The sequence below is a fragment of the Natator depressus genome, chromosome 1 (assembly GCF_965152275.1).
Source record: "Natator depressus isolate rNatDep1 chromosome 1, rNatDep2.hap1, whole genome shotgun sequence".
NCBI classification, from domain to species: domain Eukaryota; kingdom Metazoa; phylum Chordata; order Testudines; family Cheloniidae; genus Natator; species Natator depressus.
In genome coordinates, this window is record NC_134234.1 from 194563155 (window position 1) to 194577826 (window position 14672).

Consider the following 14672-nt stretch of genomic DNA (forward strand, 5'->3'; position numbering starts at 1 on the left):
CTCCAGCCTCAGCACTACCTTTGGTCACAAGGACAAAGTCACCATGAGGTCCCATCACAGCTTCATGCCAAAGATGGCCTCAGATTACCATCTATCTCAATATATTTTCCTCCCTGTGTTCTTCCCCAGACGCCATAGGGATCACATCTCCATATTCAAAATATAAAAAGGACATTCTGGTTCTACCTGGAATTCTGGAAAAGACTGAGCTGTTTAGAAGTTCTACTAGGTTGTTTTTAGCCTAGGGGAGAGATGTCAGGGAGAACCTGTTGCCAAACAGAGTGTTTCACCCTGGGATTAGGAGCTGTATAGATCATTATTGCAACCGAGTACCCCTTGTTTAAAGACTTACAATAGCCACCATGGCATCCATGATGTGCCTTAGATAGGTTCCCCTGGTAGAGATTTACAAAAGCAGCAACTTGAAGTTCGGTGCACACTTCCACCAGACAGTACTCGTTGGATTTAGCATTGTACTCTGATGCCAGTTTGGGAGAGCAGATTACAGACAACATTTATCTAAGAACTTGCCCATCATCATCAAGTTTGCTAATCTGCCACAAGTGGGAATATGCAGAGGCCCTCAAAGGAGAAAAGAGAGGTTACTCTGCAGTAATTTTTGTTCTTTGAGAATTACCTCTGTGTATTCACACTACCCAACCACCTTCCCTTCTACCTCAGAGTTCAGTATAACATTAGGTCTCCGGTTTGGGAAAAGGAATTGAGGCGTCTGGCTGGGTGGATGCACTTCCTTATATAGAGTAGGGTGATGCCATCACCCTCACTTGAGCTGTCACATGAATATACACCACAGTGGACATGGTTTTCCAAGGCAGTTCTCCAGCTCAGTGCCAGGGGTGCCACATCGCACGATTGTGAATGTACAAATGTGACTCCTGAAGAGCAACAGTTACTGGTAAGTACTCTCTCCTTTCCTCAAAACTTTGGGATTACAGTCTTCCCTCTTTCTTCCTTTCAGCACCCAGTAAAACAAAACTAATTCCTTCCAAACCTAAAGTCTCTCTCCATCCAGAAGAACCCAAGACAAAACCGGGTAATTACAGTATGCTTTGCTATTATCATTTTGTTCCATATTGTTTCAAACATGCGGACTCCTGACTTTTTTTTTTTTGGACATGTGTCTGTGGAAACTGTAGAAATCTGTTAGCATCATAAGCAGTCTTGCAAACTAAATCCTTTATTCTCCCAGCCTTTATTTTGCTCTATTTTGCTTTGTTAGAGTAATTACAGTGTTATTACATGGATCAGACTCTGACCAAATAAAGTAGCGAATTAATATATGAGATAGGAGAAAAAACTCTGAACACTGACCCATTAAACTACAAGTTGGTAAACAGTGTTTAAGATAAAGACTTATGAATAGTTTCAGGTAGAAAAGCATCAAGTATGGCAAACTTTAACTATTATTATTCATAAGTTTGTAGATTACTGCCTCATCTTCATGAGTATGCTTGCGAGTCTTGAAAGCTTCATCAATTTCAATAGGAAAGATCACTTGTCCAAAAATTCATAGTTGGAGTGCATTATTCCTTCCTGTTTTAAAAGGTTTTTCATCTATTCAGGAAGGAGAAGCTGTGCCATGGGACGTAGGTGATAAACCAAATGCTGCGTAGAATCAAAATAGAGAGTCAGAAAATGACTCAAAGTGTGATAGTTTGGATAAATAAAAGTATTCAGTGAATACTTAGAAATAGTGAATACATTTGAAGAAAATGAAGATGGGTTAAAGAACAACTTGTGAATCAAAAGAGGGGCTACATTTTTAAAGAGCATTATTCATAAATAAATCCTCCAACTCTATCTTTAAGTCCCTTCCTTTTTCAACAGTTTTGAAACTGTCCCTTGGGTAGGCATGCTCAGTGGTTCTTGACTGTTGTAGGGTGTTTGGACGAGTGACGTGTCTTAAAAGTATAACACATAGATCAATAGATAGGTCTACTCTGTAGTTTTCATTCCTTTCCTTTCACCTATTTAAAAAGAAAATGATCATTTTTTATTTATCCATTTATTTGTTTTCTAGCATCATAGATGGCTGGGTACTTTTCAGCCCATGTCCCAAAGAGCTCTCAATTTCATCTAAGAAAAGTGGATCAATCATAAGGGGGGAAAAAACATATGTATGAAGCAGTACTTGAGCAAGATGCATAGTAACAAGCCCCTTGATTTATAACTGAACATTATTAAACTATGATGTGTCTGAAATTGTATGTAAAGATTCATGGCAAATTTGGCATTGGCAAGAATTGGACAAATTCTAGCTGTGATAAAACTGAAGCGTGTGCACACACGCACACTGTTTAACTGGGATGATAACGACTAATGCAAGATCTGAAATAAGACATCTTCAGGTGGCCTGAAACTGACTTAGATTTCTTCCAATTATTTTTCCTAGCTACCAGTTTCAATCAGTTTAGTCTTGGATTTGTAACTAATGAGGGTAAATGATAATCTACTCTAACAGCAAAGTGGGAAGTGGAAGTAGGAAACCATACCCAGTTACTGAGACTGATTAAATCTACAGTGAGGGTAAAACCCAGGCCCCATTAAAGTCAGTGGTACCAGGATTTCATCTTGACAGTTCGTTCACTGTGGACATGATCCTGAACTACTGAAGGCAACAGGAGCCCTGCCATTGCCTTCAGTGGGCTCAGGATTAGTATGCCATTTTTCTCGTTTACTAGGTTTAACCTGATTATTGTTTTGCAATATATTAAGTAATATTTTCTATTTTGAGGTGTTTACATGAGTTAGCTTTATCTTGACATCATTATTATTTTGGTAGAAAATTCTCCTTTCTCTTATAGAAATGAATCACAAGGTTTGGATCCAAATTTTGCATTTTGTGTCTGCTACAGTATAACTTGTCATTTTCATATTTAAATTCCCTAAATAGTTAGTTTTTTCAACAATGGGACAGGGTTTAAAGTTTCAGTAAGACTGAGAAGATGGTCTGAGAAAGACTCACAAAAAGTAACAAGACTCATTCCCCTTACATAGATGTTATATGTGATCACGTGCTGTGGGCAAGTGGGCCAGGATTTGCGGAGCTCTTTCCACGCTGCAGAGCCAGGCTCCACATTGGCTTACTGTGTATCCCCATGCTAGTGAGTGTGTGGGGTGGAACAGTGGTAAGATGGATGAGAAGCGGGGATTGGGCCAGTGACTCCTGTACTGTGCAGTGTGAGGCCCAGGCCAGACAGGTATAGGAGAGTGGTAGAAGGCAGGTATATTAGCCCCAGGATAAGCAGGTCCCTTTTCCCCTGGTAATTGAACAGGGCTTACTCCAGGTTAATTAGGTCACCTGGAGCCAATCAAGGGCCTGCCAGAACCTGTTGAAAGCCTCCCCTCCAGTCAGATAGGCGCGCGCAATAGGAGCTATGGGGAGCAGGTATGCTACTGGAGGGCCGGACGATGCAGACACTGGCAAATGCCAGGAGGGAGACCTCACAGGTACAGAGGTGAAGAACAGGGGAAACCCTGTCCAACAGGGCATACAGCCCTTTTGGGCCCCCAGAGGTTTGCGGGGGAAGAGACCCCGCCAGAGTGGAGTGATTGAACTGAGTATCTGGCCTGCCACCACTATTTCCAAAGGAGCTACCGGAGACTAAGAGGCTCCCCTGCTCAAACAAGGTGGGGAAAATTCCCAGGGAGAGAGGAATTGCCCAGCCCGCTGCTAAGGGGAAGCTCAGAACCCTCCAAGGTAGAGAAGGAGCTCTGCCACAGCCGGTGTACATAAAGGAAGGGTGGCTGATGCAGAATGATGTAACTTAGGCTCAGACTCCTCAGCTGAAGGATTACTCTCCACCCAGGTCCTCATGTCAAGTCTGGCTACTCAGACTTGGTGAGGTGGAAGGAGGATTTCATCCTACAGTGTTTTAATTTAGTTTGCCACAGACATATTCCTTTTGGCTGGCTTCAAATATTCAGAACTAAATTAATTGAAGGGAAGCAAAACAAATGTGTTAGTTGTAAAATATGTACTAAAAAGGGCCTGAAAAAGAAAAGTTTGGTTTTGCTTGCCCCATCAGTGTCCTGCAGAGCTTGCCATCCTGCTCCATTTGAAGAATGATAGAACCCTGTTACATTAAAGCATTGGTTCCCAAATATTTTGGCCTATTTTAAAGAGATCAGCTGTGTTTTAGCCCACAATGCACTTGAGCATTCCAGACTGCAAATCTACTGAGGCACAAGATACATTGGGCGGGGGGATAGTGGGGGTCACTCACATTTGAACAATACGTGGGAATCAGTAGTGGACAAAAAGCTCCCCAAAAGCATCACTGTTAAGATAGGGTTTGAGTCATCCTGTAGAGTATCCGTCCCAAAATCTTGATGTCCAAGTACCCATACCAGACACCGGGCAGCAGTTTAAAAGGTGTAGATCTGCCTTCGTCTCTCTCAAGATAATGTCCTTTACTCCAGCAGCAACCAGGGAACCTGTTCCAGTGCCAGTCACTATTAAGATTTCTTCTATTACTGCTACTACTAAGACTCTTGAACGTCCGAAATCTACAATGGGTAATGATGATAATATTCTTCCTTAGTGAATTGTCAGCTCTTCGCTTTTCCTTTTCATCAAGGAGGAATTTTTCATCTTCTAAAGGGGCATTTCATGCTTCCTTATTCATAACTAATCGCTGAATTTCACTCTGCTTTTAGATGTGAGTTGATTTGGTGCTGCCGTCTCCTCCTCTGCTGTTCATCTTTCCTTTTGCTTTTCTATGTAGGAATTTGTACTTAAGCTGTGACTTGGGAAATGATCATGAGGAAATCCCATCCTGTGTTCATATCTGCCCAGGATGGGTCCAAGAGCTTTTTCTTGTACTTGTTAAGGGTGAAATCTTATTCCCATCGAAATCAGTGGCAGAAATCCCATTGACTACACTGGCAGTAATATTGAGTCTTAAATGATTAATAAAAATAGTCCTCAATAGCTCAGATCAGGCAACAGTGACATCTCATCATGAGTAATGAACAAATTAAGTGCAAAAGTCATGAAACCAAGCTGAGCAATTCTGATACTTTTACCCAAGAGGGAGTCGATTTTCCTTTAGTTGGCTGGAGACCTCCATTCATGACAGTTAAGCATTAAAGATGAAATTCACTGTTGTGCAAAAGACCCACACAAGGCCTTACATACCTCTCAGCTTCCATTAAAATCCTTGTACTAGAGTTTAAGTGCTACTTGAATTATATTTAGACTTGGTGCAGGCCCTCTGGACAGGAGTGTATTTTCCGAGTGGAAGCACAGTCATATCCTAATGCAGGGATCTCAAACTCAAATTACCACAAAGGCCACACGAGGACTAGTACATTGGCCCAAGGGCAGCATCACTGACACTGCCCCCTTCCCCCGCTGCTACTGCCCCCACTCCACCCCTTCCATGATGCCCTGCCTCTTCCCACCCCTTCCCAGCCCCTATTCCAACCCCTTCCCCAAAGTCCCCACCCCAACTCCACCCCCTCCCTGCCCCTATTCCAACACCTTCCCCAAATCCCCGCCCCTGCCCCGCCTCCTCACCTGAGCACGTGGCTCCCTGCTCCTCCCCCCTCCCTCCTGGAAAGCGCTAAGTGCTGCCAAACAGCTGTTTGGCGGCGGGAAGCACCTGGAGGTAGGCAGAGGAGCAGGGACGTGGCATGCTGGGGGGGCAGGGGGGGCGGCGGCAGGGGAGGGGAGCTTGGCGGCCGCAGGAAATAACTCGGGGGGACGCGGGGAGCTTGGCGGGCCGCAGCAAATAGCTCTGCGGGCCGCATGTTTGAGACCCCAGTCCTAGTGCATTATAGATCATTTGTTTCATTTGTGTGCAGGTCTGAAATAAAACTTACAACAAGATACAAATGTATCTGAACCAATTCAGATCCAGATTTCAAAGACCAGAAAGTTTGCAGGTTGTCCGGGCTTGTATTTTAAATTGTTCTCTTGAGGTCTAGTTGTGAAATTCCAATCCAATTCTGGGTTTGGATTCAAAACCTCCCAAGACTCTGGGGACATTCAGATCTTTATAGAGAGAGAGTTCAGCTATGATATCTGGCTTGGGATCTGGATTTGGATTCAGAGTTTCAGTTCAGGCCTATTTCTATTCTATTCTATTCTATTTTAATTTCAGTTTAACAAATTAAACATCTTGCAGGAATTAAACAGAGGTGATATTGGGGTTTTATTTCCCAAGTAATATGCTGCCATCATTTCAAGTCTCTACACATTAAAATGTCCCAAGTGCCACTTGTGACAACAATTGCAGCAATGTAACAGTGACTACATTTGGGATAGACTATCTGTTTGGGATAGACAATACTTAGTGCTTTACATTTTTAAGGCATTTTACAAACATTAACTAAGATGTGTTCCCTGTGTATCCTGTGGTTTCTCAGCCATGGTGTTAGCTGAAGAATCTACCCCAGGCAGTAGATGCTGTAGAAACTAACCTTTCATTACATTCATGAAATTTGTTTCTAGCCTTTATGGTTTTGAAGAAAATCTTGGAAAAATTATGAGAACATAAAACCAGTGCTGTGTTGTCTTCCTGAGGCCCTGCTTATATTGGAAATATTTAAGGTGTAGCTGCAATGGTGCAAACTGCCAGTGTAGAAGTGTTACACCGGTGCAAGGTGCATTTTACATTGACACAGCATAGTTACTTCAGGGTATTTGTACTGATGCAGATATTCCCCATATAGACAGGTACTGAGTCTGCAGACACCTTAAAACAACAACTCTGAGAGGTGCAGATTATCCAGTTTGCCACGCTTAGGCAATTACTGGAACTTGAATATGATAACTTAAATGGCTACTGTAACTCTTTCACTGATGTTCATTTAGTAAATACATCTGACTAATGTGCTCATCCCACAATCACAAACTGCCTCCCATGCCTCCACTGCTGCCAGAAGCCCTAATTGCCAGCTACCTAGTTGCCAAAATTTCCAGGTTCTTACCTGGCATTGTCAGTAGCAATGTCTTTGGTGTATCAAAACTGAAAAAGTGTGGACTGCCTAAAATTTGAATTTAATTTCAAAATAAATCACTCGGCAACTTTTGTACTGACTGTATTAGTCTTTTTCATATTGAATCATTAAACCCCTCAATCCTGTAATTTAAAAGAAGTTCCTACAAAAATTTCCTGTCTGCAACACCAGAGTGCCGCAGAATCCGGGAACTTTGCCACAAAATTTAGGTCCAGCTTGCCACAAGAGTACAGGACTTTGATGAAGAGAGTGCTGACTGGTTGGTGGCAAGATAAGTTTATAATAGAGAACTCCTTGTTTTGGCAGAGGGCTAGGCATTCCTGCTCTTTTTGTCTAGCTACTCTAAATATTTAACTGCAATACTTTCCTCGCACCTTATTTATTTTTTTTTAAACATGCATGTTAACTACAGCCTGATTTTTCGAGTCTTTTAAGTTATTTTTGCTCCAGGATAGGCTTCAAGTCTATGCTTTCTGTGGTCTGAATAATGATGGATGCAGTAATTCAATTATGAACTGGGCTTTTTTTTCTTTCAGTTTCATATGAACCACAACACATTTCTTCCAAACCTAAAGCATCTGCCAGTGCCATGCCAGAAATGCCACATAGTAAACCTGGTACAGTAACTATTCTTCTGTAATTCACTACTTGAACTTGGAGTATCATTTTAGCCAAACTCAGTGGCATTGCTGCAAAGAAGTTAACCTGGTTTTAGGGCACAAGTGAAATGCAAACTATATAAATGAGTTTGTTTTGAGTCATTTAGTGGTTGCCTATCTTTAAAACTTATATATTATTATATATATATATTTTGTAACATATATGTTATGTTAAAAACCAGATTATTCTGAACAAGAAATAATTGCTCTTATAAAGATTTCAGAAAGCCTACTTTTATTAAGAATATACACATTTAAAATCATATTTAAAAGACAGCAAGCATTGAAACACAATTTCTGTAATGAGAATTCTACACTCCATATACAGAGCATTACTCCATTTTCAAATTTAGGGTTCCAACTAGTTTTCTGGATGTTGCAAAATTTGCTACAGAAACTAAGCTTCTGTTTAAAAAAACCAAATAATGATTCTAGTGATGTGGAAAGCCTGAATGTAATTAGCTGGAGATGTAACTGAGATTTTATTGAATGTATAGCACCGGGGAATATGCACTTAATGGAATTCTTAGTATGAATTTGTGTGTGTGTGTGTGCGTGTGTGTCTTTAAAATAAACACAAATTCTCACACCCAGACTAAGAGAGTGGTATCTGTTGTACTACATCTTTGCAATGTGAAATCTCATTGGAAGTATTCTTCTTTTAAAACATTGCCTGTCTTTAATTGTGTAGATTATGTTCAAGGAAGCACAGTGATCTATTTTGAAGAGAAACCTCTACTCTCTAAACCACTCTCAGCAAAGTGCTTAGGCACGAATTTAAGTCCAGCATTATTCAGCAAAGCACTTACATACCTGCTTAAGTGCTTTGCTGACTCAGGGTCTAATAGTCTTCACTTAAATTCATTTTTATTCTAACAGCAAAAAGTCCAGCTACTCCAGAAGCTAAATGTAAAATTTCTTCTAATGACCTTGAGTGGCCCAAGGCAACATTGGGTAACAGTTTTTTCTTTACGTTTTATGATAGCTACCTTGCTTTTGCCTTCCAATTTAGAAACTATAATTTTGCTCCAGAAGATCATTTTATCCCAACTCTTTGATAGTTTCTGTGAGCAAAGAGCTTATCTGCTACTTTTTTTCTGTTGTTAAACTGCAGTCGCAATTTTCTATTTAGTGGGTCATTGATATTAATTATAGTCACTTTTCCAGTTCTGCATTGTAGTGCTGTTTCTTCACTGCAGGCATATGGTGTTTTCGGGATACACACACTTTTACATCCTTATGTTTAAATGCTGATAGTTATAAACCAAATTTTTGTTTCAGAATCCAGTGAAATACATTTCACACCTTTGAAGCCCAAATCATCTACTGAACCTAAAATGCCTCAATCTAAACCTGGTAAATACCTTTATTTTTTCAATTTGGTACATTGAGGCTCACTATTACCCTAGTTAAAGGCAAAATATCAGCTGTAGTGGCTCAGGAGACTGTACTTTTCTTCTTACCATGCACCTTGTACAGAAATTGTAGATAAAGATGCCAGTTTTACTGTATAGGATCTATGTCAGAAGGACTACATTTTTATGTCAATCTTGTTCTGAGAGAGGAGAAGGAAACTTAGATCCATCTTGGAAATATTTTGCACCAAGAATAGGGATTAATTAATTTTATTCTCATGTTAGACTTTTCAAACACACTTGAATTTTATATGTTCATATTTTCTTAGTTAAAAAAAAATTACTTTTTCAGAGGTGATCTCCAAACCAAAATGTCCCTGTATTTGTGCAGGTCCATTTTTCAGTTAACCTTTAAGCTTCTGGGGAGTTTGAACAGCGAAGTCACCACAGCCTAGAGTATATAGCAAGCAAATTGGAAAGAATGGTGAATAATTGTTGGATTTAGTGTCTGGCCATTTGTTGATACGAAAAAATAACGATCTCTAAGGTTTTAGTTCCGATAGTGTTGTTGTTTTGTTCTCAGCAAGATTACCACCACCAACAGAAGACTCAGAAATGCCAATTTTTTTAATCAAAAGCATTTCAAATATAGATTATGGTTATATCTATGACAAGGAATTCTTTTCACTACATGAACTTTTAGAAGACCATGTGAGGAAAATTGGTACAACTTTCTTTTAAGATTAAGAGCCAAATTCTGCCTTCAAAACATGCGTCCATCTCTTATTGCAGTCACTGGGTAGACCACAAGCTTATCTGAGGGCAGAATTTAGCTGCTAACTTACTGTTCCTGTCACCTCGTGGCTCGATTCAACACACTCGCACTTATGGGAGTAGTCCTTAGGCTCACAAATATAGCCATTCAAGTCAACTCCTATAATTAAGTGTTTGCAGGGGTTTTCCCCATTGTCAGAAGCCCTCAAATTGCACTACTACACAAGAGTATTTCTTACCCCTTTCAGAGTCACAGTCATTGCTGAATACAATAAAAACCAACTTAATTGAATTTTTGTTGTTGACAACATTGCAGGTATCACTTCTTATGGCTTAAACATAGTGCCAGAGTCAGGCTGTGACTCCTTAAGACGTTTAGAAATGTAGGGTTTTTTTCTTTGTTTTTTTCAGCTCCAACTGAAACACAGTTCATTCCTTCCAAACCTAACGCGTCCCCAGAGCCAGAACTACCACATTCTAAACCTGGTAATTACCTGTTCATGCAACTGGTTCTAACAAAACCCCATTGATTTAATGTGCTTCCTTTACTTTGCTGTCAGGAGTTTGTTATAGTCTCTGTCATCTGATACTTGAAGGTTGTAAATATTTGAAGGTTGGTAAAATTTGCTAAAGGTTGAGAGGAATTATTTATTGCTCCTGTGATATAAGTAGGATTAATAGGATATAACTAGAGTCAACTGAATAATTCATAGCAAATGTTCTATAGTAAGTTGTTTGTTTGTTTTTTAATTTATTTGTTCAAAATTAGTTCCCTTTTTACAGTATTTTTTTTTATTCTGTGGATTGATTATGATCAGTTTGCTAGGAATACTTGATACTCAGTGTTTGGAATTTGAGATGGTTTGATTAATGGTGATTGGTCACAAATCTCCTGGTGTTTCTGATTGGATGACTGTAATTCTTGTAGTCCCCGATTCAGTAAAGCTTTATAAATACATGCTTAACTTCAAGCACATGACTAGCCACTGGTGGAATATTGAACCTCTTGGGGATAGAGGTAGTAGATTAGCAGAATTAGGAAATTTTACAATCTTTGCCTTTCTGAATCACACAACTTTGCCAAAGACTTCATTCCCAAATAAATAAATAAAATAAAATTAGTCTAGTGTAAGGCACATTAGTTATGTGGAGAGTTTAAATCTAATTTTATCTCATTTCAGTCACGTAATATATTTGTGTATACATACATGGATGTTTGGTAGTTGCAAATAATTTCCTTTTGGGTCTGATTTGATTGTTTAATTGTTCTACTCTAAACTTTGGGGGTGTAGGGGCATGGAAACCGTGTCATCTTGTTGAGTCACACAGTGTACTACCCCATCCTGGATTATACCACTTCCCCTGAATTTGCAAACTGAACACTTGTTTGTGTGAAATTCCATGCAGTGAGATACAATAGCTTGAATGTTTGCAGAAAGCAAATACAAAAGAGGTATAAGCATTGCTAAAGTTTTTTATTTTATTTTATCTTATTGCTGTATTCTTCCAGCTGCAGATTAAAAAAGGGGGGGGGGAATTTAGTGTAAATATCAGAAAAGCTTGCTGAGAATGAGATGTATTAAATAGTAGAATAGTCTACTAAGGAAAGTGGTGGAAGCACAATTGCTTGGGACTTTTAAAATTAGACTGGATAATGCACTATAGAGTATTGTGTTAACTACAAGATGAAATGGATGACCTCTTAGATCTCTTTTATCTCTAACTTCTATGGTTCTTTGATTTTTACTATCTCAAAATTGAGAGTTTGTTTCATCCAGTTCTTGCAGTTTATTTATGGTAATGGTGTCTTCAAAGTAATTGACCACAATTTCTAAAAGTTAGAATAAGATATCCAAGGGTAAATTGATAATCCACGGAATTAGCACAGATCAGATTAGCATAATCTTTTACTTATTGCTTACCTAGGAATAGCTTTGATCATTTGAAAGGGTGTTCCATGTTTAGATTCTCATGCTTTTTCTGTTTTGTTTCTGATGCAGTCCTGGAACATATTACACTTAGAATTGAACCACCAAGGTCAACAATAGGTAAAGAAATTTGTTTAGTGACCAGTCATGTTTGTTTTTCTTGTCTTCGCAGAAAACCACATTGTAGTTGTCATCTCATGTCACCAGTTTCTTTCCTTAAAATTCCTCTTTTTTTCCTAGATACGTCTGTCATTTGGCACAAAAGGCTTTTTAGGAATTTTGTTTACTACACAGGTGTATTATCTCCTTTTTAAGGCAAATTAGGCTGTCAGTTCTGAAACATCTTTATCATAGTTATGACTGTCTGTGCTTGCAACTTATTTTCCAACTTTTTTTTAAGCTGGGCTTCAAAATGATCAGGAATTCCATTTCCCTGCTTAAACAAATCTAGATACACTCATAATGCCGTATTTTTCTTTAAACTCCTTTGTACACCTGACTTTGTCTTCTCTGTTACCCGTAAAAGGATTTTGTTTCTCCATTGCAGGCTTGAAACGTGCCATGTCTGTGTGTTACACCTGGCATTAGACTCTGATTCCTGGAAAATTTAATAATCTGTAACCCAGGTTCTCTCTTTCAGCACCAAAAGAGACACGACGTGTTCCTTTGAAGCCTAAAACATTGCCCAAACCTCATGTGCCACAGACAAAACCTGGTAAATGATTTTCTGTGTCCTATTGAAGTTTATCACTAAGCAGCTGTTTAATTATCTAAGTAATATGAAATACACTCAGCATCATAGTGACAAGGTACAACTCTGCTGCAATGTGCTGGGTGTTTTGTTTGTTAGCCATTTACGGCAATAGCAGAAATTGACTAGCTTTTTATCATCATGCAGTAGCATAATAATACCTCATGTTTAGACACATGGATGAGAATTAGTGTTATTCCTGATTTATAGTAGTGTAATTAAGAGGAAAATTTGACTCAGTATTAAATAAAATCAAATATTAAAAATGCTTTAGTGTTCTATGAGAGATATACTGTATTTGTATATTTCTTCAAACTTTGCTTTGCACTTTCAGAAAAGATGCTGCACAGCTTTTCTTATATTTACCATTATTGTATGTCTTCTTATTACTCTTTTCTTTAAGAATTAGTAAATTACCAAACATATAACTAATATTTGTTTAACTGGATTCACCATATCAATACGTTATCATTCAGTATTCCAAGACACTGTATTCAGGATTTATACAGACAATCAATTAACTTGATTTCAATGGGGATAGTGTAAAAAAAAAAAAGTCAATAATTACTATACTGTGGTATCCGAAATACCACTCTGTTTTGTTACACTAGTAATTTTCTGTTGACGCCATTCTGTGCTAACTGTTGGTAAACGTGGATGACTTACTGATGATCACTTTAATCAAAGTGCCCACCTAAATGTTTGGATGGATTCTTTGTGCTACGTTACCACTCTCAGAAACAATAGTCACCAAGTAGATATGGTCTCCTGGTATGAAAAATCTAACTCTTGCTACTAAGTGATTTTTAAAATCATTGCAGCTGTTTGCAAAAGGCTGGCTGCTATCTCCAAGTTAAAACAAAACTCCTGATAAATTAGATACACAAGTTTTAGTTGTATATTTTCCCCTTGTGGTCATTTTTCCATTATTCTTATGTCCGTCTGATACTGCAAAATGGTGTACTAACTACCATCACAAAACTGAGATGTCTGTATTATCCTGTGTATGCATTTTCAGTTATTAATTTATCATAATTTCTACAAATATCAATAATATACTGAAAGTTTATTTCTTAACTGACCTCCGTCAGTTTCAGCATTGTGTCCTGATTTTCTTGGGTTTGTGTGCAAAGATCTCAAGAAAATGTTTCATATTTAACCTTTTTGAATACCATGCATACCCGAGCGGTTATGGTGAGGAGGGGAAGCCACTTTTTTTATGCCGTTGCATGGCTGTGGAGTGGAATACTATTGTTTGCATGTCTGTGCCGTAAAACAGTAAAAAATCTGTTTTACATTTAAATAATAATGGAACAGTGTATAACTTAAGAGTGGCCTTTGATGTTTGTATTGCACCGTGCACAAATAATCACATCTTTTAATAAGATGGTACCCACAAGCAAGAGGCTCTCCAACACCAATTTTATATACAAGTTCCATATGAAAGGCACTTGTCAGGGAAGAGCTTCGTACCACAGGCTCCAATTTCTGGGTATATGACTGAGATAAATTTCAGTCATCTTTCTTTTTAAAGACCATAAAAAAAGATGGAAACATTAGCCCATATTTAAGGGGTAGGTTCTCTGTTTAGATTTGTTAGAGCATAATGGTTCTTGAATATTGACTAATTACTGGCAGACCGATGAAAGCATAGTTGTTATTTAGACATAAATAAAGTTGACTTTAAATAGAATTATTCTCTTCTATTTTGATTTTCATTGTTATTTTTATGTTTTATTTGTTTTTGATACAGCCCCTGAAGCAGCTACATTTAGAACTGAACAACCGAAGACACCATTAGGTAATCATGGTAACTATGGGGATGGTCATATTTCTTTTTCCTTCTCATTAGAGATGTAGGCATGGTACGTTCTTGCTCAGTGGGGTCATCTGTCATCACTTTTCATGATTAAACAGTCTTTTTTTCTAGGTACCTTTTTCATTTTCATATCCACCTTTGCATATTTTCCTTTACAGGAATGTAGTTTCATTTAAGTTGTTTGTTCTCTAGAGCATCCAGAAATACTCCATCTTTCTGAAGCCGTGTTTGTTTGTGTTTGCAATTTCTCTAATGTCCCTTGTTTTTTTCCTGGGCTCAAACTCAGCGAGTAATCCTACCCCATGCTTAGCTGATCTCGATACAGATACTGTCCAACAACACAATGTTTTCTTTGAAATTCCTTTGCACACCTGACTTTCATTCATGTTCAGGTGTACG

At 38.5% G+C, this 14672-nt stretch overlaps 1 protein-coding gene across 1 annotated transcript in view; it reads left to right on the forward strand.

The window, feature by feature from the left end:
- Positions 1-14672, forward strand: part of ABI3BP (ABI family member 3 binding protein) — a 316616-nt gene that overhangs the window by 207274 nt on the left and 94670 nt on the right. Inside the window, exons 26-33 of the mRNA XM_074973278.1 lie at positions 980-1054; positions 4444-4539; positions 7524-7604; positions 8928-9002; positions 10187-10261; positions 11776-11823; positions 12344-12418; positions 14208-14264. Coding sequence (XP_074829379.1) covers positions 980-1054; positions 4444-4539; positions 7524-7604; positions 8928-9002; positions 10187-10261; positions 11776-11823; positions 12344-12418; positions 14208-14264 — 582 coding nt within the window. The remainder of the gene's footprint in view (positions 1-979; positions 1055-4443; positions 4540-7523; positions 7605-8927; positions 9003-10186; positions 10262-11775; positions 11824-12343; positions 12419-14207; positions 14265-14672) is intronic.